Source organism: Prionailurus viverrinus, chromosome E1, assembly GCF_022837055.1.
Source record: "Prionailurus viverrinus isolate Anna chromosome E1, UM_Priviv_1.0, whole genome shotgun sequence".
Classification (NCBI taxonomy): Eukaryota; Metazoa; Chordata; class Mammalia; order Carnivora; family Felidae; genus Prionailurus; species Prionailurus viverrinus.
In genome coordinates this window covers 11,015,755-11,043,360 of record NC_062574.1, presented here as the reverse complement: position 1 = coordinate 11,043,360, position 27,606 = coordinate 11,015,755, and the positions used below count along the sequence as shown (strand labels likewise).

General features: G+C 45.3%; 1 protein-coding gene across 4 annotated transcripts in view; it reads left to right on the top strand.

Annotated features, from left to right (window-relative positions):
• Positions 1-26,711, top strand: part of PRPSAP2 (phosphoribosyl pyrophosphate synthetase associated protein 2) — a 46,699-nt gene extending 19,988 nt beyond the window's left edge. For all 4 annotated transcript variants that reach the window (XM_047833250.1, XM_047833248.1, XM_047833249.1 and 1 more), the window contains 5 exons: positions 2,865-2,920; positions 10,527-10,675; positions 17,124-17,194; positions 22,697-22,843; positions 26,316-26,711. In XM_047833250.1, the coding sequence (XP_047689206.1) occupies positions 2,865-2,920; positions 10,527-10,675; positions 17,124-17,194; positions 22,697-22,843; positions 26,316-26,474 (582 nt within the window). In that variant the 3' untranslated portion in view covers positions 26,475-26,711. The remainder of the gene's footprint in view (positions 1-2,864; positions 2,921-10,526; positions 10,676-17,123; positions 17,195-22,696; positions 22,844-26,315) is intronic.
• The last annotated feature ends 895 nt before the right edge of the window (positions 26,712-27,606 follow it).

Here is a 27,606-nt window from a genome sequence, read left to right as displayed (position 1 = left end):
GAGTGCGTGCATAAGTGGGGGAGGGTCAGAGAGATGGAGATAGAGAATCCAAAGCAGGCTCCGTCCTGTCAGCACAGAGCCTGACACAGGGCTTGAGCCCACAAACCACGAGATCATGACCTGAGCTGAAGTCGGACACTAAACCAACTGAGCCACCCAGGTGCCCCAATTTTTCACTCTTTTAGATGAAATATTTTACTTAAAAATTTATCATTAAATAATGCTGCATTGGAAATTCTTGTACTTACCTTTCTGATTACTTACATATTTTTTTGAAAAATGTTGGGAAGTAGAATTGCTTGATAGAAAAGTAATCTACATTTTTAATGCTTTAGTAGATATTGCAAAAATCTCAATTTTCTGAAAATTTAATATTTGAATATCATGAAAATTTAATATTTTAATATGATCTCATGAAACTTGCAGTTCTCCGAAGGGACTGTATTAATTGATACTTTCACTAACAGTACATATGATAGTGTCTATTTCCCCGTGCACTTAGTTTTGCAAGTTTAATGACCAAAACAATGCTGTATGATTTGAATTTTTCCCTTTCTTGAGTTTTAGTGTGAGGGTACATCTCGTGTGTTTTTGGGGGCAGGCAGGAATTGCCCCCACAGTGTCTCCATTTTTCTGCTGTGGTTTTGAAACTTCCGCATGATGTGTCTGGGGTAGATCTTTTTTCCTTTCATGTCACTAGATACTCCCTGGGTCTCTTTCATTCTCTGGGCATTTTCCCCCCTCTTATTTGAGTATCTCATCTCTTCTGTTTTCTCATTCTTTCCTTTGGGAACTGTTAGATGTTGAAAATTTTGGATCTAGTTTCTGTTGTTTCACTTTTTGTTATTTGGTCTTTTTCAAGTTTTGCGTTGTTATATGTAGCGTTGTGGGAAAATCCCTTGGCTGGAAGACCCAGGCTTGCTTATCTGTGTCCATTCTGCCACCGTAAAAGCCCGTTAGTGAGTTTCTTATTTCCACTGCCTAGGTTTCTTTTTGGTTCTTTTTCTTTCTTTTTAATTTTTTAAAAATGTTTATTCATTTTTGAGAGACAGAGAGAGACAGAGCACAGGCGGGGGAGGGGCAGAGAGAGAGAGAGTGGGAGACACAGAATCTGAAGCAGGCTCCAGGCTGTGAGCCATCAGCCCAGAGCCCGACGCCGGGCTTGAGCTCATGAACTGCGAGATCATGACCTAAGCTGAAGTCAGACACTTAACTGACTGAGCCACCCAGGCGCCCCTGGTTCTTTTTCTTAACAGCCAGTTCTTAAAGTGTACGGTTTCCTGTTGTAGCTCCTGGGGAGAAAATAGACCTGTTTTCGTTTCTTTCTTTTTTTTTTTTTTTTTTTTTTAAGCAAACTTTACTCCCAACATGGGCTTGAACTCACAACCCTGAGATCAAGAGTCTCATGCTCTACCAACTGAGCCAGCCACGTATCCCCGAAATAGACCTGTTTTTATTAAAGAGTCCTTTCTTTTAAAGTCTTCTTTTATTTGCTTTATTAGCTGTTTTCCTTCATTGTCACTTCTCCTCTTGGCTGGGTTTGCGCTGTTTGATGATATTTGGTGAGAGACAAGGAAGTCCATAAAACAGTTTAGGAAGACTTCCAGTGAAAATAAGGAAAATGCCCATGTGTATTTTTTTTTTTTTTTTTTTTTAATGTTTTTTTATTTATTTTTGAGACAGAGAGACACAGAGCATGAACGGGGGAGGGGCAGAGAGAGAGGGAGACAGAATTGAAAGCAGGCTCCAGGCTCCGAGCCATCAGCCCAGAGCCCGACGCGGGGCTCGAACTCACGGACCGCGAGATCGTGACCTGGCTGAAGTCGGACGCTTAACCGACTGAGCCACCCAGGCGCCCCGCCCATGTGTATTTTTTGCTCCCTTACTCCTTGGTAGTGTTGGACGAATTAGGCTGCCCTATAAAGATACCCGATCCGTGTGGTTATGCTGGGTATTTTTGCATTAGAGCGTTCTTCAAATAAATCAGTGTTCTGTTTATTTACTAAGTATTACTTAGTGCTTCCCGTGTACTAGGCGTTGTACAAGGTGTTAGATGTTATTAATGCTTATATAGAAATTCATTGATATACCGTAGTTGTGAGAAAAAAAGTGAAGAGGGTGTATTGAATGAAATAATACCATTTAACGAAGTGTCTGAATGTCAAGGACGTAATTTGAAACTATGGCCAGGATGAAGTCAGAAATAAATCACTGCACAGCTTAAAAAGCGTTTTGTCTTATAAACTCTCAGAAGTCGATAATGGGTATATCTTCAATTACAATCACTTCAAATGTTCCAACAGTAAAAGGCTGCAGAGTAGACTGATATTTTAGTTATTTTCTTAAGGGTTCTTCATATCTCTAAAAAACCCCACCATCCTGACTATCCTTTAACAGATTGGTTTCTTCAAAATGCCGTGACTCAGATATGGGAGTCATTCGTATGGAGTGTACTAATTTGGAATGTGACAGTTGCCGTGGATTCAGGTTGGATGCATATCATCCTTGCACTGTGAAATTGCACGTAACGGGGATTCATGAGAGGAATTCCTGTTGACTTTATAAAAACGTCTTTATACCCCATTATCAGTATTCACTGGCCCTTGGATATCAGCTAATCACCGATTAGCATTACTTTTTGTCTTAAGTCTGTGAGGCTCATACCTCTGTCCTATTTTTTCCTAGGTAGTAGGAGTTTCTTCATTTTCCAAAGGGGAAATTTACTTTGAACTTTTCCTCTTTTTGGAAGACTTTTCATGTGACCAGATGACAGTTTTGAGTCTAGGAATATTCCTTTTTATTGACTGTCAGGTGCTGGCGTGAACAGCCTCTGGAGTAACCCCTGACCTCTTAATCTGTCACAGATCCTGGACTACAGGAATGCAGTGATCGTGGCCAAATCTCCAGCCTCGGCCAAAAGGTAGGTGGGAGCTCATGACTACTCCTTGGGTCCATGTGGAGAATCACATCCCCAGTTGGACCCTGGACATTCTGGATTCTGTCTCAGCGGTTCCCTTAATTCTGTGGGCTTTTAATTTTTTTTTTTTAAGCTTATTTATTTTGAGAGAGAGAGTGAGTGCACGCGCACAAGCAGGGAGGGACAAGAGAGAGAGGGAGAGAGAGTTCCAAGCAGGCTTTGCACTGTCCGTGCAGAGCCTGATGTAGGGCTCGAACTCACAAACTGTGAGATCATGTCCTGAGCTGAAGTCAAGAGTTGGATGCCTAACTGACTGAGTCCCCCAGGCACCCCTGTGGGTTTTTAGTTTAGAAGATTGTCTGCTGACTCCATTTAAACATTTTTTTTTTTTTCAACGTTTATTTATTTTTGGGACAGAGAGAGACAGAGCATGAACGGGGGAGGGGCAGAGAGAGAGGGAGACACAGAATCGGAAACAGGCTCCAGGCTCTGAGCCATCAGCCCAGAGCCCGACGCGGGGCTCGAACCCACGGACCGCGAGATCGTGACCCGGCTGAAGTCGGACGCTTAACCGACTGTGCCACCCAGGCGCCCCCTGACTCCATTTGAAAAATGATGATGTATTTTCGTCTTTTTTTTCAATCCCAATATGTGACCAGTAGTCAGAAACTTCCAGGTGTAGGGATGCCTGACCTAGTTCTTGATCAGCAGCCGCTCGTCGGTCTTCAGATCTGCCCTTTAAAATACCAGTGAATATACTTTGTGACTGTTCACTGCCTTTTATTAGAAGAACTCAGTAATTTATTAACAGAATTATATCCAGCCAAGAGGCCACTTACTGGTACATGTTAAAAGGTGACATTTTACTGAGGCCTACAAATAGGGCAGTGCTGAGGGTTCTGTGTAACCTGGAGTAACTGATGAATCGGTAATACAGGACTTAAAGAGGCTTGGGGTTGAGAGGATTTCCTACGCCAGCGTTTCCAACAAAGCGGGAAAGGGAGAGAATAAAAGCATATGTTGGAAGAAAGCCTTTTTCCTAAAAAAGCTCTTTTAAAATTGTGTCCCGCAATTATCCTGCCTTTGGTCACTGGATCCCTGTTAAGCCCTGTGGTGTGTAAGGAGGCCACAGGCACCTACCTCTGGCCTGGGCCCGCAGACCGTTGCTACTGAAGGATGAGGAGAGCTCGCGGACGATAAGCCGCTGGTTTCGAAGGTATTACGATAAGTAGTTTTCCGTGGTAAACGAGGAATGACATTGGGTCTATTAACGAGGTTGGCATTATTGCTAAAAACATGGAGTTGTGTCCAGTGCAGCCAGTGCTGTGTCCACATAGCGCTTCCGTTAAGAGTCTTTATCAGCAGAGTCTTGTCCATTTGATTAAGTTGGAGTCAACCGTGACTCGTTTTGGAACATAAGATCCCATTTTTCCAAGCATGGTGCTGGATCAGATTTAATTTAGTAATTTGTTTTTCTCTGATACACATGGTTTCAGTTGTTGTGAAGGTGAAAATCGTAGAACATGGAACTGATCGTTTTAAAGTCTACAGTTCATTGGCAGTTAGCGCCCTCACAGTGTTGTGCAACGACCACCACTCTCTTGTTTCAGAACTTTCTCATCACTCCTGAAGGACACCCCAGACCCGTTAAGAAATCACTCTCCATTCCCTTCTCTCCCCAGCCCCTGGCAACCGCTGATCTGCTTTCTGTCTCTGGATATTGCCTCTTCTGGACATTTTATATAAATGGAATCGTACACTGTGTGGCCTTTTGCATCTGGTTTCTTTCACTTGACACAATGTTTTCGGGGTTCCTTCACGTTGTGGCCTGTGTCAAGATCTCATTCCGTTTTATGGCTGACTACTCTTCCAGCCTGTTTAGCCATCCACGTATTGAGGGATGTTTGGGTTGTTGCCACCTAGTGGCTGTTGTGAGTAGCACTGCTGCAAACATTTGTGTACCCGTTGCCGTGTGGACGCGTGGTTTCCTTTCTCCTGGATGGATACCTAGGATTGAAAGCGCTGGGCGTATGGTAATTCTAGGTTTACATTTTTTTAAATGTTTCTTTATTTTTGAGAGAGAGAGTGTGAGCAGGGGTGGGGTGGAGAGAGGGAGACACCGCCAGGGCAGAGCCCAACCCGGGGCTTGGACTCACGAACTGTGAGATCATGACCTGAGCCGAAGTTGGATGTGCAACCCGCTGAGCCCCCCAGGTGCCCCCTGTGTTTACATTTTTGAGGGGCCGCCACACCATGTCACATTCTCACCAGGAACGTACGAGGATTCCAATCTCTCCACGTCCCGACCAACGCTTATTTGCTGTTTCGTTACTGTTCCAGCCATCCTAGTGGGTGTGAAGTGGTGTCTCGTTGTTGTTTTGATTTGTACTTCCCTGGTGATGAATGATGTTGAGCGTCTTTTCATGTGCTTCTTTGGAGAAATGTCTACTCAAGTCATTTGTACTTTTTTTTTTTTTTTAAGAGAGAATGAGTATGAGCTAGGGGAGGGGCAGAGGGAGGGAGGGAGGGAGGAAGAGAGAGAGAGAATGAATCCTAAGCAGGCTTCATGCTCACTGCGGAGCCTGACGTGGGGCTCCATCCCACGACCCTGGGATCGCTACCTGAGTCAGAATCAAGAGTCAGATGTTCACCCGACAGCCAGCCAGGTGCCCTTTTTTGCACATTTTTTAACTGGGTGGTTTTTCTTTTTGTGGTTGAATTGTAGGAGTCCTTTATACATTCTGGAGACTAGATCCTTATCAGGTACGTGGTTTGTAAATATTTTACCCCATTTTGCAGGTTGTCTTTTTCCGTCTTGATATGGTCCTTTGACGCACAGAAGTTTTTAATTTTATGGAGTCCGGTTTAGCATTACTGTTACTGCTTTTGCTTCTGACATCATATCTAAGCAGCCATCGCTAAACCCAGGGCATTAAGTTTTACCCCTATGATTTCTCCCAGTAGTGTAGTTTTAGCTCTTAGGTTTGGCTTGTCGATCGATTTTGAATTAATTTTTGTGTCTGGAGGGAGCCGTAGGTAGGGGTCCAGCTTCTTTCTTTTCCACGTGATTGTCTGGTTGTCTAGCACCATTTGTCAAAAAGACTGTTCTTTCCCCCTTGAATGGCTTTGGCATTCTTGTCAAAAATCACTCGGCCATAGATGTTTGTGTGTATTTCTGGACTCTCAGATCTGTTCTGTTGACTGTATGTCAGCACCACACTGTTGTGGTTGCCGTGGCTCTGTAGGAAGAGTCGGATGAAAACACTCACGAGTGGGTCAGAGTGCGAGCACCGCTCCCTGGGAATCCTCTGCTGACCCAGGTGGGGAGTGGCCCTGTTACCACTGACTGACGGGGCCCCATCTGACGCCACCTCACAGGGGAGGGGGAAGGGCACCTCTTTACTGCCGAGTCGGGGTGGAAGTCCAGGTGTCCCTCTGCACTGACACCCGGCGGGGCGCGGGGGGTGATGACCGCCCGGTGGGGATGAAAAGTGCCAGCCCCCTGCTTGGCCGTCTCTTCAACTACCCCGTTGGCGGGTTTGGGGCTCATCGTTATCGCCTGGCAAGGGAGGCAGTGCAGGCCCCCTGCTTGACCTAAACTCGTGTGGGCGAGTGGCATAGCTGGTTTTTCCTGGGGTGGCCGGGGGTAGGGTTAAAGTTTTCTGACGTGGGAGGCGGTCTCTCTCTTGGTCCTGTGGCTGGAGAAAGCAGGCTTTTGTCTGCGCTTCTTTGGTATGTGCCTCTTGGCATTTTGGGCCGCCCGCCTCTCCAGCTGCGAGTCTGGGATATGGGATAACGAGACAGAAAGACGAGAGGACTCAGCACCTTGTTATCCCCGCAGTCCCGAGGTCCCCGGCCAGTCTGTGTCTCCTGTCCTCTTCAGAGTCTTCTTAGGTTTGTTTCATGTGTAACATCCGGGTTTTCAGTTCTGCTCCGTGGTGGGGGCCTTCCATCTCGGTGGAGACCGGAGTAGCAGCAGTGTGTGTCGATCGGTTTTTTCCCACTAAATACCAAAAGAATATGATGAATTTTCATTTGACTCGCCCATATGGATAGGCTTTTGGTAACTTTTATAATACTCAGTTTACATCTGACTTCATGTGTTGGTGGGATTTTATCATTGTAATAGCCTTTGGTTCGTTTATTTGGCATTTGTTGGTACAGTTGACTCTTGAGCAACACAGGTTTTAGCGGTGCCGACCCCCCTGTGCTTCAGAATCCATGCATAACTTGGACTCCCCCAGGACTCAACTACTGACAGACCGCCGTTGACTAGAACCTCACTGATAGCGTAACCAGTCAATTAATACAAATTTTGTATGTTACGTGTAGTATACTGTATTCTTACAATAAAGTAAGCTAGAGAAAAGAAAATGTTACTAAGAAAATCATGAGGAAGAGAATACATTTACAGTATTGCACTGTATTTATATAAAAACAAATTGGCTGTGAGTGGACCCACGCAGTTCAAACCCATATTGTTCAAGGGTGGGCTGTACCACACTGAGTTTGTCATTTACACATCAGATGTTTATTGAGAAGCTATTGTGCAGGGTCGGATGAGGCCTGAGAAGGTGCCCTCAGGGAACTTAGGTTTAGCGGCAGATGTTTTAGCTGCTATTGTAGACTGAATGTTTGTGTCCCCCCAACATTCGTCTTGAAATCCTCACCCCCACTGTGATGGTTTTAGGAGGGGAGGCCTTTGGGAGGTAATTAGGTCACGAAGGAGGAGCCGTCATGTATGGGCTCAGTGCCCTTAGGAGAAGAGACCAGTGCTGCAGGGGCCGTCTGCTCTCTGCCACGCGAGGGCACAGTGAGAGACAGAGGCCGAGTGCAAACCGGGAAGCAGGCCCTCATCTTGGACCTGTGGCCTCCAGAACCGTGAGAAACACATTTCTGTTGTTTAAGCACCCCCGGTCTGTGGTATCCAGTTACAGCGGCTGGAACTAAGACGTCTGTGTTACCTCACTTGATCTTCTCTAGCTAGGAGGCCAGCGTCTTCCCTCCCTCCCTCCCTCCCTCCCAACCTCCCTCCCTCCCTCCCTCCCTCTCTCCCTCTCTCTCTCTCTCTGTCTCTCTCTGTCTCTCTCTCTCTCTCTCTGTCTCTCTCTCTCTCTCTCTCTCTCTGAGATGAAGAAACACACCCAAGGGGCTGAGGAAGGCGATCCATGGTGATTGAACTGTGTATGTTCACTGGAAAGTAATGGCACCGCTAACCACTTCTCAGGGTGTTTTCCACACCAGTGATTATGGGATTTGGGTGTTGGCCAAATATGATTCAGGTGGACTTGCCCCTCCGCTCGGTAGATATGTAAGTGCTGCTTGGACTTTGAGAAAGAATACCAAAGTTGGAGATGTAACACTGAAGTCCAGGACTGACCATAAAGCTAAAGCAATCGTGATTGTGTGTGATTGGGAAAAGATAGAAAAATAGCTCAGTGGAACAGAGCAGAGTCCAGAAATAGACCTACGCGTATCTCGAATACTGATTTCCAGCAGAGGGGCAGAGGCAGTTCTGAATGGAGAAAGGATAGTCCTTTGAGCAAATGGTGTGGGAATGACTGGAAATTCATGTGCAAAATCATCAATTCTGAGCCATGTTTTACATCATATACAAACATCAACTAAATGTAGAACCTAAAACGATAAAGCTCCCAGAGGAAAACATGGGAGAAAAATCTTTGTGACTTTGGTTGGACAAACATTTTTTAAATACGACACTAGAAGTCCGTTTTATAAGAAGGAAGTTGTCACATCGTGTCATCAAAATTAAAACTACTCTTCCAAAGACTTTATGAAGAGAATGACAGAAGACACAGACAGAGTGGGAGGAAATATTGGGAAAGCCTGTATCTGATAAAGAATTTGTATTTAGAACGTGTAAAGAATTCCCAAAACTTAGGGAACTAACAACCCAACTAAAAAATTGGCAAAAGATAAACAGACCCTTTACCCCAAAGTATATATTCAATTGGCAGGTAAGCACGTGAAAATGTTCAGCACCATTTGTTATGAGGCCAGTCCAAACTGAGGCCACGGTGAGGCACCTGTACACGCCGTTAGCATGGGTAGTAGTTGAAGTGACTGACCCCACTGAGTGGCAGAACTTGGAGGCCCTGGAACCCTCGTGCGCAGTTCGTGGGAATGTAAAATGGTATAACCACTTCGGAAAAGAGTTCGTTGTTGTTGTGTTTTTAATTTTTTAATGTTTTTTATTTTTTAAGGGGGAGAGAGAGAGAGACAGAGACAGAGACAGCACAACGTGGGGAGGGGCAGAGAGAGAGAGAGGGAGACAGAATCCGAAGCAGGCTCCAGGCTCTGAGCTGTCAGCACAGAGCCGACACGGGGCTTGAACCCATGAACCGTGAGATCATGATCTGAGCTGAAGTTGGACGCTTAACCGACTGAGCCACCCAGGCGCCTCACGGTTGTGTCTTTAGAGGGCTAAATACATGCCTGTCCTATGATCCAGCCATTCTACGCCTAGCTATTTACCCTGGAGAAAAGAAAACATAAGTCCCTGCAGAGATTTGTACATGAATATTCAAAGCAGTTTTGTAATGGTTCAGAACTGGAAACAATGCAGAAGTTCAAGTGAATGGACAAACTGTGATAGACCCAAACAACAGATTGTGGCAGTGTAAAGGGGTGACTTTGGTGTCCCATGTAAAATGGATGGATCTCCAACATGTTATCCTTAGTGAACGAAGAAAGACAAAAAAAAAAAAAAAAAAGATACTCTGATTCTACTTACAGAATTCTAGAAAAGGCAAAACTATGCTGACAGAGAACAAACTATTGGTTTGCCTGGTGCCGGAAGGAGAAATTACAAAGGGGCACCAGGATGTGTCTGGCAGTGAGAGAGATTTTCCTGGTCTTCGTTGTGCTGATGGTTGCACGGATGTGTACGCACATCAGAGCCTATGAGATTGTACAGTGTAAACGTGTATATTTTATGGTGTCTTCGTTCTATCTCAGTACAATTTAAAAATCGACAATGGGGCGCCTGGGTGGCTCAGTCGGTTAAGCGGCCGACTTCGGCTCAGGTCGCGATCTCGCGGTCCGTGAGTTCGAGCCCCGCGTCGGGCTCTATGCTGATGGCTCGGAACCTGGAGCCTGCTTCAGATTCTGTGTCTCCCTCTCTCTCTGACCCTCCCCCGTTCATGCTCTGTCTCTCTCTGTCTCAAAAATAAATAAACGTTAAAAAAAAAAAAAAGTTTAAAGATCGACGCTTACTGCTTTTCTGAGGTTGTAACGCACCTTGTCTCCTGTGGTTGGTTCTCACTATGAAGTGCGTGGCCGGGTGGATTAGCAATTAAAAGCCGGGAGGCTGAGGCTTCGCGGAGTCACTGCTGTAGGCTCCCCAGTGGGCCGAGCACAGAGCAGGCTGGCCGCTGCTGCCCATCGCTGCCCCGGCCAGAGGGACACGCTCGTCACGTGGGGACTCCACACTTTGTCCTGCATCCTAACACTTGCAGGTCACCTTCATTCTCTTTTCACGAATTCTTTCGGAAACCGCATCTGATTTATGTTGTCTTCTGTTTCTCCCGCGAACGCTGGAGAAGGGGGGCTGCGTGATTTCTGAACTGTGTCTACTGCTCTCCCTCAGGGCACAGTCTTTTGCGGAGCGCCTGCGACTGGGAATTGCGGTGATTCACGGGGAAGCGCAGGACGCCGAGTCCGACTTGGTGGATGGACGGCATTCCCCGCCCATGGTCAGGAGTGTGGCTGCCATCCACCCCAGCCTGGAGATCCCCAGTAAGTGCGCTGGCCCCTCTTTGTCACTTCCCGCTTTGGTTTTAAGGCTGACTGAATTTGTCGTTTTTCAGCTGTGAACTGCCTCTTCTCTGTTTTTTCTTTAAGTTGGCAAAAATGACTTATACTTTTCCTGGCCTGGCCTGGTTGTCACAAGTGCATTTCAGAGAGCCCTGTGGACTGTAGAGCCTTCTAGAAGCAGTCGGTGTGATCACAGCAAGAACTAGGAAAAGACTCCGTTCTGGCACTTCAGGGAATTTCATTCATTCAGTAATATATCCTAGAGAAGGGTTTAACATAAGCAAAAAAACTTTGTATGTGCAAGTTATTCACTATAGTGTTATTTTGAATGCAGAATATTGGAAAAGTCTAAACGGCTTAGCAGAGGGTAGGGCTTGAATTATGCTGTATCAGCACAGCTAATTATGCAGCCTGTTGACATAATTAAGACTGTCTGGACACAAGAGAAAAATCTGGAACATATGGGAATGGGCAGAACATGAGAGGGTATACCTGTGTTTGTGTGAGGCCCGGGAGGGAATATGGAAGATGAAAATACTCGTGACAGGGTGGTATGGTTATGTGTGAATTTGCTTTTGTTTCTAAGAAACATCCTTCGTGCTTTATTAACATCTTCTTGATTAAAAAAATACTGCCTTTGTTTGAGTCTGATGGGGAGGAAAAACTTATCCTCTGCCCTCTTTAGGTTCAGGCTTTGGGGCCTGCAATAAAACTCACAAAAGAAGGCACCTGGGTGGCTCATTTGGTTAAGTGTCTGGCTCTCGGTTTCGGCTCAGGTCATGATCTCACGGTTTGTGAGTTCGAGCCCCGTGTCCAGCTCTGTGCTGACAGTGTGGAGCCTTCTTAGGATCCTCTGTCTCCCTCTCTCTCTGCCCTCCCCCACACTTGCTCACACACACTGTCTCTCTCAAATAAATAAGTAAACATTAAAAAAAAAAAAAAACTCGCAAAAGATAGATTAGTGCGAGAAAAGACAGGGTTTAGGATTGGGGGCCTCTATACCATTTTAACAGGGGAAGCGGAAGCTAGAAAACAGGTGACTTTTAGGAGAGATGAGCGGCTCCTCAGCACGGATGGCAGTAGGATAGCTTTGTGACAGTGTCTGTTGAGGTGTGGTGCTGACCTCTAGTCTCCATGGTAGGTCAGTCCTTCCTGGTTGTTCTTGGAGTGGATTTCTGACACGGGCATTCTTTTGAATGGGCATTCTTTTGGGGGGGCTCTGCTTTTAGGCAGTAGTGGATGTCAGGAGCCCCAGTGCCTTCGGCTCAAGGGATAAGCCCTTCCCCTGAGCGTGGGGGAAAGCACGTTCCTGTTCAGTTTGGCAGTCACGTGGGCTCCATTCCGGAACACATCCCGCAGTCTTTAGACGAATCAGCCCCTTTTAACTTCTGGGTCTTAGCTTTAAATGTGGCCTTAGCTAGTGGTTTCTGGACTGCAGAAATGGAGCTGCTGGTTTCCCGTCTGCAAACCAGGGAATGGGGGCGCCTGGGTGGCTTAGTCGGTTAAGCGTCCGACTCTGTCTCAGGTCATGATCTCGTGGTCCTTGTGTTCGAGTCCCATGTTGGGGTCTGTGCTGACGGCTCAGAGCCTGGAACCTGCTTTGGATTCTGTGTCTCCCTCTCTCTCTGCCCCGTTCCCGCACATGCTCTGTCTCTGTCTCTCTCTCTCTCTCTCTCTCTCTCTCTCTCTCTCTCTCTCAAAAATAAATAAACATTAAAAAAATTTCTTTTTTAATTAAAAAAAAAAATGAAAACCAGGGAATGGGACTCTCTGACGTTTCCTCCATCTGTTTATTTGCTCTCTCTGTTTCAGCTCATTTCATTCACGATTTTAATTATAACATTTCTGTGCTTATGTTTTAACCCAGGTGGTGAACGCTGGAAGATTTGGGGGGGATTATAATTGAGAAGTTGAATTTCGCAGCTCCTACGTGTTGCACTTTACTTTCGCACACTTGATGGCCTGACCTTCTCTGTGTAATACTTGTTAAAGTGAATAGCAAATAGATACATGACAGCAAAAGAAAGCATTGATCCTGTGGCATCTGACGCATCTATTTTGAGATTTTGATTGTATCACAAGATTTTGATATTTAGTGTTAGATTTAAAAAATTAGTTTATGGGGCGCCTGGGTGGCTCAGTCGGTTAAGCGTCCGACTTCAGCTCAGGTCACGATCTCGCAGTCCGTGAGTTCGAGCCCCGCGTCGGGCTCTGGGCTGATGGCTCAGAGCCTGGAGCCTGTTTCCGATTCTGTGTCTCCCTCTCTCTCTCTGCCCCTCCCCCGTTCATGCTGTCTCTTTCTGTCTCAAAAATAAATAAACGTTAAAAAAAAAAAAATTAGTTTGTGGGGCCCCTGGGTGGCTCAGTTGGTTAAGCATCCAACTCTTGATCTCAGCTCAGGTTTTGATCTCAAGGTCGTGAGTTCAAGCCCCACTTTAGGCTCCGTACTGGGTGTGGAGCCTACAAAAAAAATTTAAAAAAATAATAAAATGTTAGTTTGTACATTCTGGTTTCTTAAATGTGAAAAACGCCAACTAAAACAGAAAACAGTTCTTTTCCAGAGTGTGTACACGTTATATAAATATTCCAAACATTCCGTTGTAAAGGAAGAAAATAATCATCAATGCTACATCCAGAGACCCATTTCTCTTTTCATGGGTCTCTTCTCAGGTTTTCCTTACTTGTGTTAAGGAGATGCGGGGCATCCTGGGCACAGAACGCGCGCCTCCCTCCATAACGTACCTTCGCCCACGTGATTAAAAACTTGCATAATGGCTGTTGAATATCCCATCTTAAAGATGTGGCTTAAACCTAAGCGTGAGCAGGGTCTGGCTGGTACTTGTTCTCGCCTGCTCCTTGCCAGTAGAATGTTGCAGTGCGCCTATGTGGGTAAAAACTTCTGCACTTGGGTTTATTTCATTGTAAGTTTCTAGAAGTGAGATTAAGGAGGCCCAAGCTGAGACTGTTCGTATGGCTCTTTGTTGGGTTGATTCCCTAAAGGCTACACCACTGTGCTCTTTCCCTGGTACTGGCGTCAGGTGCCTGGGAGAAGTGTGGAAAATGTTTAAAAAAAAAAAAAAAATCACTTCAGTTTTGGGATTTGTCTTGCTCTGTTGGGTTTTGCATTTCTGTCATACCCCGCTGCCCCCCGCCCACCCTGCCACCTAGGATCACACATTGCGTTGAATTGTCATACGCCCTTAGCCACCCTTTTAATCCACAGCAGTGATTCCCAACCAGGGGGTGCCATTGGATTTTGTCCCATTGAGGACATTTGGAGGTGTCTGCAGACATTTTTGGAGGTCACAAGTGAGGGGGCTGCTCCTGGCATCTAGTGAGAAGAAGCCAAGGACACTGTAAAGGTCCTGTGACACACAGGACAGCCCCACAACAAAGAATTATCTAACCCAAAACGTCAGTGGTGCCGAGGTGGAGCAGCCCTGAGCTGGAGCACTCCTACTTTTTCCTTCAGTGACGCTGACCTTTCTGCAAAAATTGAGTGAAAGTCACATAACCTAGAATCAGCCATTTTCGAAGGTACACAGTTCACTGGCGTTTCGTACGTCTGCAGCGTGGTGCAACCACCATTTCTCCCTGGTTTCGAACACCTCATCCCCCCGGAAAAACACCCCTACCCATTAAATTATCACCCCCATGCCCCCTTTCTGTTGCTATGAATTTGCCCGTTCTGGACATTTCATAGAAACGGAATCATACAGTCTGTGACCTGCGTCTAGTTTCTTTCACCGAGCGTAACGTCTTTGACGTTCATCCAAGTCGTTGCACGTACTGGGGCTTGATTCCTTTCCGTGGCTGATGCTTTTCCGTTGTGTGTGGATATGGCACAGCTTGCTTGTCATTCACCCACTGGTGGGCACTGGAGTTGCATCTGCCTTTGGCTCTAAGGCTGTGACGTTCATTCGTGTGCCCGCTTCCCACAGACCTAGAATTTCATTTCTCCAGGGTTAGAATTGCTGGGTCTCGTTGTAACTTTATGTTTAACTTTCTCAGGAGCCCTCGAACTGTTTTCCACAACAGCTGTGCCGTTTTACCTTCCTCCCAGCCATATATAAAGGTTCTGATTTCTCCGTATCCTTCCCAACACTTATTTCCTGATTTTTAAAGATGTTTATTTATTTTTTTTGAGAGAGAGCGAGCAGAAGAGGGGCAGAGGAAGAGAGAGAATCCCCAGCAGGCTCCGCGCTGTCAGCCCCACCGATGTGGGGCTCCCTCTCAGGAACTGTGAGATCATGACCTGAGCCGAAATCAAGAGTCAGATGCTTAACCGACTGGAGCCACCCAGGCGCCTCTCCTGATTTTTTTTATAATAGTCTCCCTAGCAGGTTGAAGTGGTGCTTTGTTGTAGTTTTGACCTGCATTTCTCTAATGGCTAATGATGTTGCATGTGCTTGTCCACTTGCATATCTTCTTTGGAGAAGTGTCTATTCAGATGTTTTGCTTATTTTTAAAATTGGTTTGTTTGCCTTTTTATTGTCGAGTTGTAAGAGTTCTTTATATACTCTAGACACTAGACTAGCGTGACTGTGAGATCGTGACCTAAGCTGAAAGAGTCGGATGCTTAATTGACCGAGCCACCCAGGTGCCCCACTTATATGTGGCATCTAAAGAAAAAGCTCAACTCATAGAAACAGACAATAGGATGTTAGTTGCCAGGGCCTGGGGTGGTGGAGGAAATGGGGAGATGTTGGTCAAAGGGTACACACTTGCAGTTATAAGTTCACCAAATTCTGGGGATCTAATGTACAACATGATAACTGTAAATTAATAATACTGATTATATACATGAAAACTTAAAAGTTACTGAAAGAGTAGTTCTTAATGTTTCTCACCACACACACACACACACACACACACACACACACACACACACAATTGTAATCATGTGAAATGATGGATGTGTTAATTAATCTTACTGTGGTAATCATTTTGCCATATGGATGTGTATCAAATCGTTATGTCGTACACCTTGAACTTAACAACTAGTTCTTTGTCAGAGACATCTCAGTAAAGCTGGGGGGAAAATGGATTGGCTATAAATGTTTCAGTTTATTTCTTGACTCAGTTCTTTTTTTTTTTTTTTTTTTAATTTTTTTTCAACGTTTATTTATTTTTTGGGACAGAGAGAGACAGAGCATGAACGGGGGAGGGGCAGAGAGAGAGGGAGACACAGAATTGGAAACAGGCTCCAGGCTCTGAGCCATCAGCCCAGAGCCCGACGCGGGGCTCGAACTCACGGACCGCGAGATCGTGACCTGGCTGAAGTCGGACGCTTAACCGACTGCGCCACCCAGGCGCCCCAGACTCAGTTCTTTTCCTTGATCTATATCCCCATCCTTATGCTAGTACCACATATGATTAATACAGCTTTGTAATAAGTTCTGAAATAGGGAAGTGTGAGTCCTCCACCTTGATTCTTTCTTTTTTGAGGTTGTTCTGGATATTTGGGGTCCCTTGTATTTCCATATTTCAGGAATTTATGGTCAGTTCATTTCTGTCAGAAAAGCAGTTGGGATTCTGATAAGGATTGTATTGAATCTCTAGGTCACTGGGAGCATTGCCATCTTAACAGTATTAATACTTACATCCATGAACATGGGCTGTTTTTCCATTTATGTATGTTTAATTTCTTTGAGCAGTGTTTTAATTTTTCTTTTTTTTTTTTTTTTTTAATTTTTGAGAGAGACAGAGTGTGAGCTGGGGGAGGGGCAGAGAGAAAGGGAGACACAGAATCTGAAGCAGGCTCCAGGCTTTCAGCTGTCAGGCTCTGAGCCAGTGTCAGATGCTTAACCAACTGAGCCACCCAGACTCTCCTGAGCAGTGTTTTAATAGTTTTTAGTGTACAAGTGTTTCACCTGTTTGGTTAAATTTATTCCTAGGTATTTTATTCTTTTAGATGCTTTTATGAATGGAGTTGTTTTCTTAATTTCTTCTTTAGATTGTTCATTGCTGGCATGTAGAAACAACTGATTTTTGTGTGTTACCTTACAACATTTGCTGCATTGGTGTATTAGATTTTGTAGTTCCTTGTGGATTCTTTGGTATTTCTTAATATAGGATCAAGTCACTTGCTGATAGAAATAGTGTTACTTCTTACTTTCCAATCTGGATGCCTTTTATTATTTTTTTTTCTTGCCTAATTGCCCTGGCTAGCACCTCCTGTACAGTGTCGAATAGCAGTGGAGAGGATGGGCATCCTTGTCTTGTTCCGGATGTTAGGGGAGAGTTTTCAGTCTTTCATTAAGCATGATGTCAGCTGTGAATTTTTCACAGTTGCCCTTTATCAGGTTCGGGAAGTTTCCATCTGTTGCTAGTTTCTTGAGTCTTTTTTATCATGAGACATTAACTTCTTAGAGGCTGTATCGTACGTTTTAATATAGAAACTTCTGTGTGTGTGTTTTCTTCTGACCAGTGCTAATTCCTAAAGAAAAGCCCCCGATCACAGTTGTTGGCGATGTGGGAGGAAGGATCGCCATCATTGTGGTATGTAGACCTCTTTTATTATTCATTGTTGTGTTTTGCCATTGTTACTCTGCTGAATTATTTGCTGATTATGTGGGGATAGCGGTATGGCCAGGTAAGTCTCATTTAAGTTGGCACCCGGGCTAAATGTTTACTTTGCTCCAAAAATTGAAAATTGTTACTAGTTTACTAAGAAATTACAACTCCTTAGTCAACTAAAATATTGTGCAGCTGATGTTCATAACATGGGAAATTGTTTTGTGCTGAAAGCGTCTGAAATTGATTACGACTGTTTAAAACACACATCCTCTTGCACTTCATAAAACTAGCGCACGAAAGGAGTGTCTTTAATGCCTGTATAGTTACAAGAGGAATAAAATGAACACGTGCGTCCCCCATTACTCAGCTTGGAATCAGAACATTGTCCTGTCCCCCTGAAGCCACCGCTGGGCTTTGCCCTGGTCTCCCCCTCCTCTGTTCCCCCCAGAGGTTGTCAGCAGCCTGAAAGTCGTCATTCGTACCCTTACTTGCCGTCGCAGTCTGCCATGAGTGCGTGTGTCCGAAACGCTAGGTTGTTGTCGTTTGCAGGTTTTTCATGTTTATATAATGAAGTCTTTGTGTACTCTGTGACTTTTTGTTCAACGCTGTTTTGAGATTCCTCTGTGTAGTTAACATGTGGTTGCACGTTAACATTTCTTCATTGCTGTGTGCCCGTTCCATGGTACAGCCAACACTCACCTTACTGATCTGTTCTCCAGGCATTGAACATACAGTTTTTCTTTCTTTTTTTTTTAATGTTTATTTGTTTGTTATTATTATTTAAAGATTTTTTATTTATTTTTGAGAGAGAGAGCACAGGGGAGGGGCAGAGAAAGAGGGAGACGCAGAATCTGAAGCAGGCTCCAGGCTCTGAGCTGTCAGCGCAGAGCCCGACGCGGGGCTCGAACTCGCAAGCTGTGAGAGATGACCTGAGCTGAAGTCGGACGCTTAACCAACTGAGCCACCCAGGCGCCCTTATGTATTATTTTTTTAATGTTTATTTATTTTTGAGAGAGAGAGAGAGCGCGCATGTGCGTAAGCTGGGGAGGGGGCAGAGAGAGGGAGGGAGACGCAGAATCTGAAGCAGGCTCGAGGCTCTGAGCTGTCAGCACAGAGCCCAATGCGGGGCTCAAACTCACGAACTGTGAGATGATGACCTGAGCTGAAATTGGATGCTTAACTGACTTAGCTACCCAGCGGCCCTTGATTGTTTATTTTTGAGAGAGAGCGAGTGAGCAAGAGCAGGGAAGGGGCAGAGAGAGGGAAACAGAAGATCCGAAGCAGGCTGTGCACTCGAACTCACAAACCATGAGACCATGACCTGAGCCGAAGTCAGACGCTTAACTGACCGAGCCACCCAGGCTCCCCTGAACGTAAAGTTTTTCTGTTTCCAAATAATACTGTTTTGAACAGTGTTACGTCTCTTTTCTGGTGCAGACACGTTAGACTTCCTCGGTGCCTGGGAGTGGGGCTGGAGGTCTAAGGCACACACATTCCCAACTTCACTGGCCGGTGCCAAATTATTCCCAAAGTGGCCACGCCAGTTAACCAGGGCTCCCTGGTGCTTATAGTTTTGTTTGTACTTTTTCTGAATCAGAAAATCTCCGATGTCACCCTATAGGGTAATAATAGCTGTGCCCGTTAATTTATTCCTTAATCAGCAAAATCTATAGCAACAAGATGCTGTGAATTCAGTAAAGCCTTTGCCCCCTTTCTGCTGCAGCTACATTTAAGAAAAAAACACTTTTATTAATGTTTATTTTTGAGAGAGAGAGAGACAGAGACAGAGAGAGAGAACGTGCGCTCATGAGTGGGGGAGGGGTAGAGAGAGAGAGGGAGACACAGAATCTGAAGCAGGCTTCAGGCTCTGAGCTGTCAGCACAGCCTGACACAGGGCTCGAACCCGCCAATCTCGAGATTGTGACCTGAACTGAAGTTGGACGCTGAACCGACTGAGCCACCCAGGTACCCCACAACTTTTTTTTTTTTAAGTAATTATTGATTCACAGGAAGTAGCTCCCCCCAGATTATACAGACACATCTTGTGTCCTCTTTATCCAGCTTCCTCCTCCTTGCTTAACTGTACCACAATCTGGAAATTCAGATCACCACCACTCATAGAGCTGCTTCTGATATTGCCGGTGTTGCATACGTGCATGTGGACGTGGAGCTTTGTGTAACCACCACTGCAATCCAGATATGGAACTGTTCCATCACCACGAAGCTCCATTGTGCCACTCCTTTATGGCCACACCCCCTTCCTGCCCACCTGATCACTAACTTGTGGCCGTGTCTAGTCTGCCCTCTTTTTTACTTAAAATTTTTTTTTTAGTGTTTATTTTGGAGAGAGAGGGAGAGACAGAGCGTGAATGGGGGAGGGGCAGAGAGAGAGGGAGACACAGAATGCGAAGCAGGCTCCAGGTTCTGAGTTGTCAGCACAGAGCCAGATTCAGGGCTTGAACTCATGAACCACGAGATCATGACCTGAGCTGAAGTCGAATGCTTCACCGACTGAGCCACTCAGGCGCCCGTGTCCTCTGTCTTTATAACGGTTATTTCAAGAAAGTCATATAAGTGGAATAATATAGTAGGTAGCCCTTTAAGATTGATTTTTTTTTTCACTTAGCACGTTTCCCTGGAGATCCATCAAGTTGTTATGTATATTAATATTTGCTTTTAGTGCTGAGCAGTATTCCATGTAGGTTGGTACCCCAGTTGAACCACTCACTGATTAAAGGACATTTGGATTGTTTCTAGTTCTCTGCTATTAGATATTAAATTGCTCTGTGCTTTTGTGTATGGATTTTTGTGTGAACAGAGTTTTCCTTTTTGTGGGATAAATGACCAAAAGTGCAATTGGTGGGTTGCATGGTAATTGCAAATACAATTTTATAAGAACCTGTCAAGCTCTATTTCAGAGAGGCTGTACAATTTTACCAGCAGCACTTTTAAGAAAAAAAAAATTTATTTTGAGAGACACAGAGACAGCGCAAGTCGGGGAGGGACAGAGAAAGAGAGGGAGAGAGAGAGAATCCCAAGCAGGCTCCACACTGTCAGGGCAGAGCCCGATGCGGGGCTTGAACTCATGAAGCCAAGAGACCATGACCTAAGCCAAAACCAAGTTGGACACTTAACCGACTGAGCCATCCAGGCGCCCTTACCAGTAGCACTTTTAAAGTAATATGTATTGGGGCGCCTGGGTGGCGCAGTCAGTTAAGTGTCCGACTTCAGCCAGGTCACGATCTCGCGATCCGGGAGTTCGAGCCCCGCGTCAGGCTCTGGGCTGATGGCTCGGAGCCTGGAGCCTGTTTCCGATTCTGTGTCTCCCTCTCTCTCTGCCCCTCCCCCGTTCATGCCCTGTCTCTCTCTGTCCCAAAAATAAATAAACGTTGAAAAAAATAAAAAAAAAATTTTAAAAATTAAAAAAAATAAAAATAAAGTAATATGTATTGGGGGCGCCTGGGTGGCTCAGTTGGTTAAGCGTCCTACTTCAGCTCACGTCATGATCCCACGGTTGGCGAGTTCGAACCCCGCGTCGGGCTCTGTGCTGACAGCTCAGAGCCTGAAGTCTCTTCAGATTCTGTGTCTTTCTCTCTCTCTCTCTGCCCCTCCCCCCCCCCTCTCTCTGTCTCTCAAAAATAAACATTAAAAACAATTAAAGTAGTATGTATTGGGGTGCCTAGGTGGCTCAGTCGGTTGAGCATCAGACTTCAGCTCAGGTCACGATCTCACGGTTCATGGGTTCGAGCCCCGCATTGGCTCCATGCAGACAGTTCAGAGCCTGAAGCCTGCTTTGGATTCTGTGTCTCCCTCTCTCTTTGCCTCTCCCCAACTCATGCTGTCTCTTTCTCTCAAAAATAAACATTAAAAAAATATAAAGTAGTATTTTTTTCTTTGATCATAGTAATATCAGTGTACATTTGAAAAGTATATATGGCAAGGACATTATATATGTATACATACACACACACATATACATACATACGTGAATATTTATTCAACTCTAGACAATGCTTAATACCATAATGGGGTTCAAATAACTTTGGTAGCCTGGGTGTGATGAGGAAAGACTCCGTTTTCCACCTCCTGTGTCTCTCTCCCGTGTGTCTCCTTTATTGCTCACACAAATGTGTGGAGGTTTTTGTCTACAACACCAGCTGGGTGCCCTTCAATTTAACTCGGTTCTGACACTGTCTACTCAGAGCTAGGGTCTGAGCTCCAGGGGTTGAGGGTCAGTCCCCCAAGACTGCTCCCACCCTCCTTCAGTTGCCCCAGGTTACCCACAGCTTCTGTACAATATGACTACAAATTGGAGGTTCCCATGACCCCGTTCCCAGGTTGGATTCATTTGCTAGAGCAGCTCACGGAACTCCGGGAAACACATTTACCAGTTTATTAAAGGATGTTGTAAAGGATACAGATGAAGAGATCTGCATAGGGCGAGGTCTGGGAGGGTCCAGAGCACAAAATCTCCCATCCCCGTGAAGTTGGGGGCACGTCACCGTCCCAGTACGTGGATGTTTTCACTAGTCTAGAAGCTCTCCACACCTTGTACTGTGGGGATTTTTATGGAGGGTTCATCACAGAGGCATGATGGATCATTAGCTCTGTTTCCAGCCCCTCTTCTCTCTCTGCAGGATGGGTGGGGGAGCTGGCAATTCCAAGCTTCTCATGGCGTGGTCTTTCTGGTGACCAGCCCCCATTTGGGAGCCCACCGAGACTTCCCTCTTTAGAATAAAAGATGCTCCTGGTATTCTTACCACGTACGAATTTACAAGGGTTTTAAGAGCCCTGTGTCAGGGATGGAGTCAAAGACAAATACTAGAATAAGACATGTTCCTAGTATCCTTATCACATAGGAATTTACAAGAGTTTTAGGAGCTCTGTGCCAGGAACCCGGGGCGGAGGCCAATATTTTCTATCCTGTCATACTGGGAATATGTGGTCGATAGAAGGGAAACCATTGGATTGCATATTTTGTTAAAATAATAACTATTAGTGTTTTTGCCATTATAAAAACGTATGTAAAAAGCATATTTGCCATATGCCCAGCAGAGAAAATTTGGAAACTGAAGAAAACTAACAGGAAAAGAGGAGAGGTCTACCTAGAGTCAGAAGCCTTTCCTGACAGCTTTATTATGCATTTCAAAAACCAAAAACCCTTCAGTGAACATTTCTGGAGCCCCTACAGGGTGAGGGCACAGTCCTAGGCACAGTAAGGGATGACACAGAGAGGGAGGCCCCAGGGAGCCTTGGGTGTGGCCAAGATGCCACCTGTAGATGACAGGCACCTGGCAGAGGAGCCTTGCTGCAAAAAGCCAGCAGGGAATGTGGTGGCGTCACAACCACTTAGACTCGCAGTGTGACCTTGCTGTCGGGGCGTTACACACAGCAGCAGATTTGCTAGAGTAGAATTGGACCCTTTCTTTTTCCTGGCTTTGCGCACGTGTTCATGTGCCTTCCACTCGCTCTGTGATTGGACAGGATGACATCATCGATGATGTTGACAGCTTCCTCGCAGCAGCAGAGACCCTGAAGGAAAGAGGCGCATACAAGATCTTTGTGATGGCGACTCACGGCTTGTTATCCTCGGATGCTCCGCGGCTGATCGAAGAGTCCGCCATTGACGAGGTAACAGCCGCCGTTGTGGGCACTGCTGCCCTGGCACTCCTGTGGCCCCTCGGTCCGGGTTATAGACAGCGGGTGAAGGAGGAGTTCTTTTGTGGTTACGAATGGACTGAAAATGTGGGTTATGTTTGCATTTCGTGGGCTGTAAGCCTCTCTCTGCCTTTTGCCCCTGGTAATAGTTCAGAGTCTTCCTAATTCTCACAAATGGTGCGTGTGGTGCACAGTGCTGTGCCCACCTCCCTCTCTCGAGCTCCATCACAGCCCCGCAGGGTCCCCGTTGACACCACTTTCAGAGAGCATCAGAAAGGGTGAGTGACTTTTTAAGGTCACACAGCCAGTAGGCTAAGCGTTTGTGATCAGACCTTAACTTGCCTGACTGCAGAGCCCTGCTCTGTCGCTGGTGCAGACGCCTGTGGGGGGAGACTGGGGGAGACAGGCAAACGGGGCACATTTCCCAGTTGCACGCGGCTCCCTTGAGGCTGAAGCCAGGCCATTCGGGTTTACTCACCTCGCTCCGTCCACCCCCCTGGGTCCACTGGCTTGTGTGCTTTGACGGCATACGTCACATTTTCATTGTGTCCTAAGAAATGGAAGTGTTTTGCCGTGTATGTTCCTGGGTATTGAATCGTACATTGGCCAGAATTGTAAGATTGGTTAAATCTTACATTGGATTTACTTTTCCGAGTTCCGCTTTTTGACTCTTCAGCAGCAGATTTCCTTGAGCTTGGCCCTGTGTTTATGGGTCCAAGGTGCCTTCACATAGACAGGCCAGGCTCACGTGGCTCAGGTCAGATCCAGCCTCCTACTCAGCTGGACAGACATACTAAGGGACCAAGAATGATGCTACAGGCATTCAGGGTTAGAGAATCAATATGGAATTCACATGTTAAGTAGGCTAGGAAGACTTCAGGCGCACAGCGGCTCTCACTGGTCTGTCCGCGTGGTTCTCACGGGTGCTATTTGCGGGCAGAGCAAGCCAGAGGCCTGTGGGGGAGCTGCTGGAGAGCCACGCCTCCCAGAGCCCACTGGACTTCAGAGGAGGCATAAAAGTAGTGGAAGCTGTGATTTCACGTGAATGGTGTAGAAAGTTCTGTGTTTGATACCAGTTGGTAGATTTTTTTTGTGGGGCGGGACCTGTTCTGTCTTGTACAAGCTGTGATGCTTACATTCCTCTTCATGTTTCCATTTTTGCCTCAGTTGCTAGGAATATGAAATACAAAATGATGAGTCACAATAATTGCATGAGGCTAGGTTTTCCTGTTCCTGGTGCTGGTTCTGAATAATTCCTGGTGGTTGTATCTGTTTCAACAGTCTCATTGTGTATATGCGTCTTTATTATAAGTTGTCATGAAGCTTGTTTTGGAAGCAAGGAATGTATATTATAAATATGATCGAAAAATTATTCCCATCCCCCCCCTTTTTTTTTAAATTTAAAGTTTATTTATTTTGAGAGAGAGAGGGAAAGAGAGAATCTCAAGCAGGCTCCACACCGTCAGCACTGAGCCCCAGGTGCCCCAAATCCCCTGTTTTTTTTTGTTGTTGTTGTTGTTTGTTTTTTTAAGAAAGCTGAGTATTTTAATATTTTTCCATTTGTAGCTGTTGGAAAGTGCCTGTTTATCTTTTTTTGATCTTTATCAAATCTTAACTTTAAGAAACAACTTTATTGAGATATAACTCACATACCGTACAGTTCACCCATTTAGAGTATAAAATTCAGTGGTTTTAGTATATCCACAGAATTTTATAGCCATCATTCTCATTCGCTCCCCCCCCCCCAAAAAAAAACCCTGTTCTCATTAGCAGCACCCCCCCCTCGTTTCCACTCAGCCATAGGCATCTAGTAATCTGCTTTCTGACTCTATAGGTTTACTTAATTGGGACATTTCACATACATGAATTGTGTGATGTGTGACCTTTTGCGTCTGGCTTCTTTCAATGAAGATACTGTTGTGAAAGTTCATCCTTGCCGTAGTAGAGTATCAGTACTTCCTTTTTATTTGTTGTTGAATATTTCATTGAATGGATATACCACATTTTGTTTTTTCATTCATAACTTTAAGGAAATTTGGGTTGCTTCCACTTTTTGACTGTTGTAAATAATACTGCTATAGGGGTGCCCGGCTGGCTCAGTCAGTAGAGCATAGGACTCTTGATCTTACGGGTTGTGAGTTCCAGCCCCACGTTGGGCATGGAGCCTACTTAAAAAAATACTGTTGCAAACATTTGTGTACAAGTTTTTTTGTTCTTTTTTAAAATGTTTATTTATTTTTGAGAGAGAGCACAAGTTGGGGAGGGGCACAGAGAGAAGGGGACAGAGGATCCAAAGTGGGCTCTGTGCTGTCAGCAGAGAGCCCGATGCGGCTTGAACCTGTAAACTGCAGGACCATGACCTGAGCCGAGGTTGGACGCTTAACCAACCGAGCCACCCAGGGGCTCCTTGTGTACAAGTTTCTGAACGAAGATTGGTTTTCATTTCTCTTGGGTCGTATGGCAACTCTGTGTTTAACCTTTTGAGGAACTTCCAGACTCTTTCCAAAGTAGCCAAACCATTTTACATTCCCACCAGCGGTACGTGAGGGTTCCAGTTTCCCCACATCCTTACCAGTAGTTCTTTGTTTTTTATTTTTTAAAATTTACATCCAAATTAGTTAGCATATAGTGCAACAATGATTTCGGGAGTAGATTCCTTAGTGCCCCTTACCCATTTAGCCCATCCCCCCTCCCACAACCCTCCCATAACCCTCAGTTTGTTCTCCATATTTATGAGTCTCTTCTGTTTTGTCCCCCTCCCTGTTTTTATATTATTTTTGTTTCCCTTCCCTTATGTTCATCTGTTCTGTGTCTTAAAGTCCTCATATGAGTGAAGTCATATGATTTTTGTCTTTCTCTAATTTTACTTAGCATAATACCCTCCAGTTCCATCCACGTAGTTGCAAATGGCAAGATTGCATTCTTTTTGATTGCCGAGTAATACTCCATTGTATATATAGACCACATCTTCTTTATCCATTCATCCACCGATGGACATGTGGGCTCTTTCCATACTTTGCCTATTGTCGATAGTGCTGCTAGAAACACGGGGGTGCATGTGTCCCTTCGAAACAGCACACCTGTATCCCGTGGATAAATGCCTAGTAGTGCAATTGCTGGGTCATAGGGTAGTTCTGCTTTTAGTTTTTTGAGGAACCACCATACTGTTTTCCAGAGCGGCTGCACCAGTTTGCATTCCCACCTTGCCAGTAGTTCTTATTCTCTTTTTGCCTGTTGCCATCTTAGTGGACATAAGGTCATCAGATCTTGACCTAAGAACCACAAGTAGTGTTCACGTTGACTGAAAACACCATCAAAGGTACGGTAGACCCACTGTCCTGTCAAGTCAAACTACAGAGATGTGAGAATTTATCACATTTTCACATCCAGCCGGGAAGCTACCTGCTTCTATGATGCTCTTGGTTTTTCTCCTCTCGATTTGCAGGTGGTGGTTACCAATACGATTCCACATGAAATCCAGAAGCTCCAGTGCCCCAAAATTAAAACGGTGGATATCAGCATGATCCTTTCGGAAGCCATCCGTCGGATTCACAATGGGGAGTCCATGTCCTACCTTTTCAGAAACATAGGTTTAGATGACTGAACAGCTTTCCTTTCTTGAAACTCCCAAGGGCCAAACTGGAGGCGGAGCGTACTGTGAGGGCTCACACCTGGTTTGATGCACTTCACGGGGACCGATTATGCTTTCTTCCTTTCTCTTTGTTAATTCCTATGAAGATAGACCAACTTTTTATGTCGGGTTAGGTGTTCGTGAGTTTTTGGGGCGATTTTTATAAGAGAAAAACTATATTCTCCTCCTAAATAAATTAACGATCTGGTTGTTTGTAGTTGAACTATTTCAAAAATAGCTTGGAATACGATTTTTTTAAGCTCACAGACAGCCTTTTTCCAAAGTTGCTAGAGCCCAAGTGCTTAAACAAGTTAATGAAATAAAATGATCTGTGTGTTACTTGCAGTTGAAAAGCCAAAAAGATAATACCATTAAATCCAGTAAGTGACATTTTTAGAAATGCTTTTATAGACAAGCATATGTGAGTGATTATTACGTGACCGTTATTTATTTTCTGCAAAAAAAGAGGGAATAAAAACTTACGTTGTGTGTGTGTGTGTGTTTTTTTTTTAAACTTTGTGTATTGGCCATTGTTTTATAATTAAAATAAAAAGAAAGCTGAATATACGTGCCGTGGATGTTGAAATGTTCGTCCGCCCGCTCCGTTTTGTCTTCTGCATCTTGTCGGGGTGAGACAGTGGCCTCTCGGGGATGTAATATTTCCTGTTCTGTTTGTCCAGGACCTGCACATTTCTGACGTGTAATGGCTGTGGCAGGAGAGGAACTCGAGTCCCAGGCTGTGAGCCACGGGGGGCAGGTCAGCGAGTTGGTGTGAGTTGCCACCTGCATCTCGGCATGGCTTTGTTCTGCTCCCTGTTCGACAGCACAGCCATTCTCTGAACAAAACTCACCTGTGCATGCTCTGGACGAGGACATGCTGGAGGGTGGTCACAGAGGGCAAATGACACGACCCTTGTTAACATGAGGCCTCTGAGGACCGTCTGCCCTCCAGTTCGGAGTGCAGAACTCAGAACTTCTACATTGGAGTTTTGTCAGACTCCGGAACACTGGGGCCCCACGAGTTAGGCCAGCACGTTCTCCGGCTAAGCTCCTGTAATGGCAGTGCCGTCAAATTCATGGAGGAAGAGATTAAGATTTTCTCACA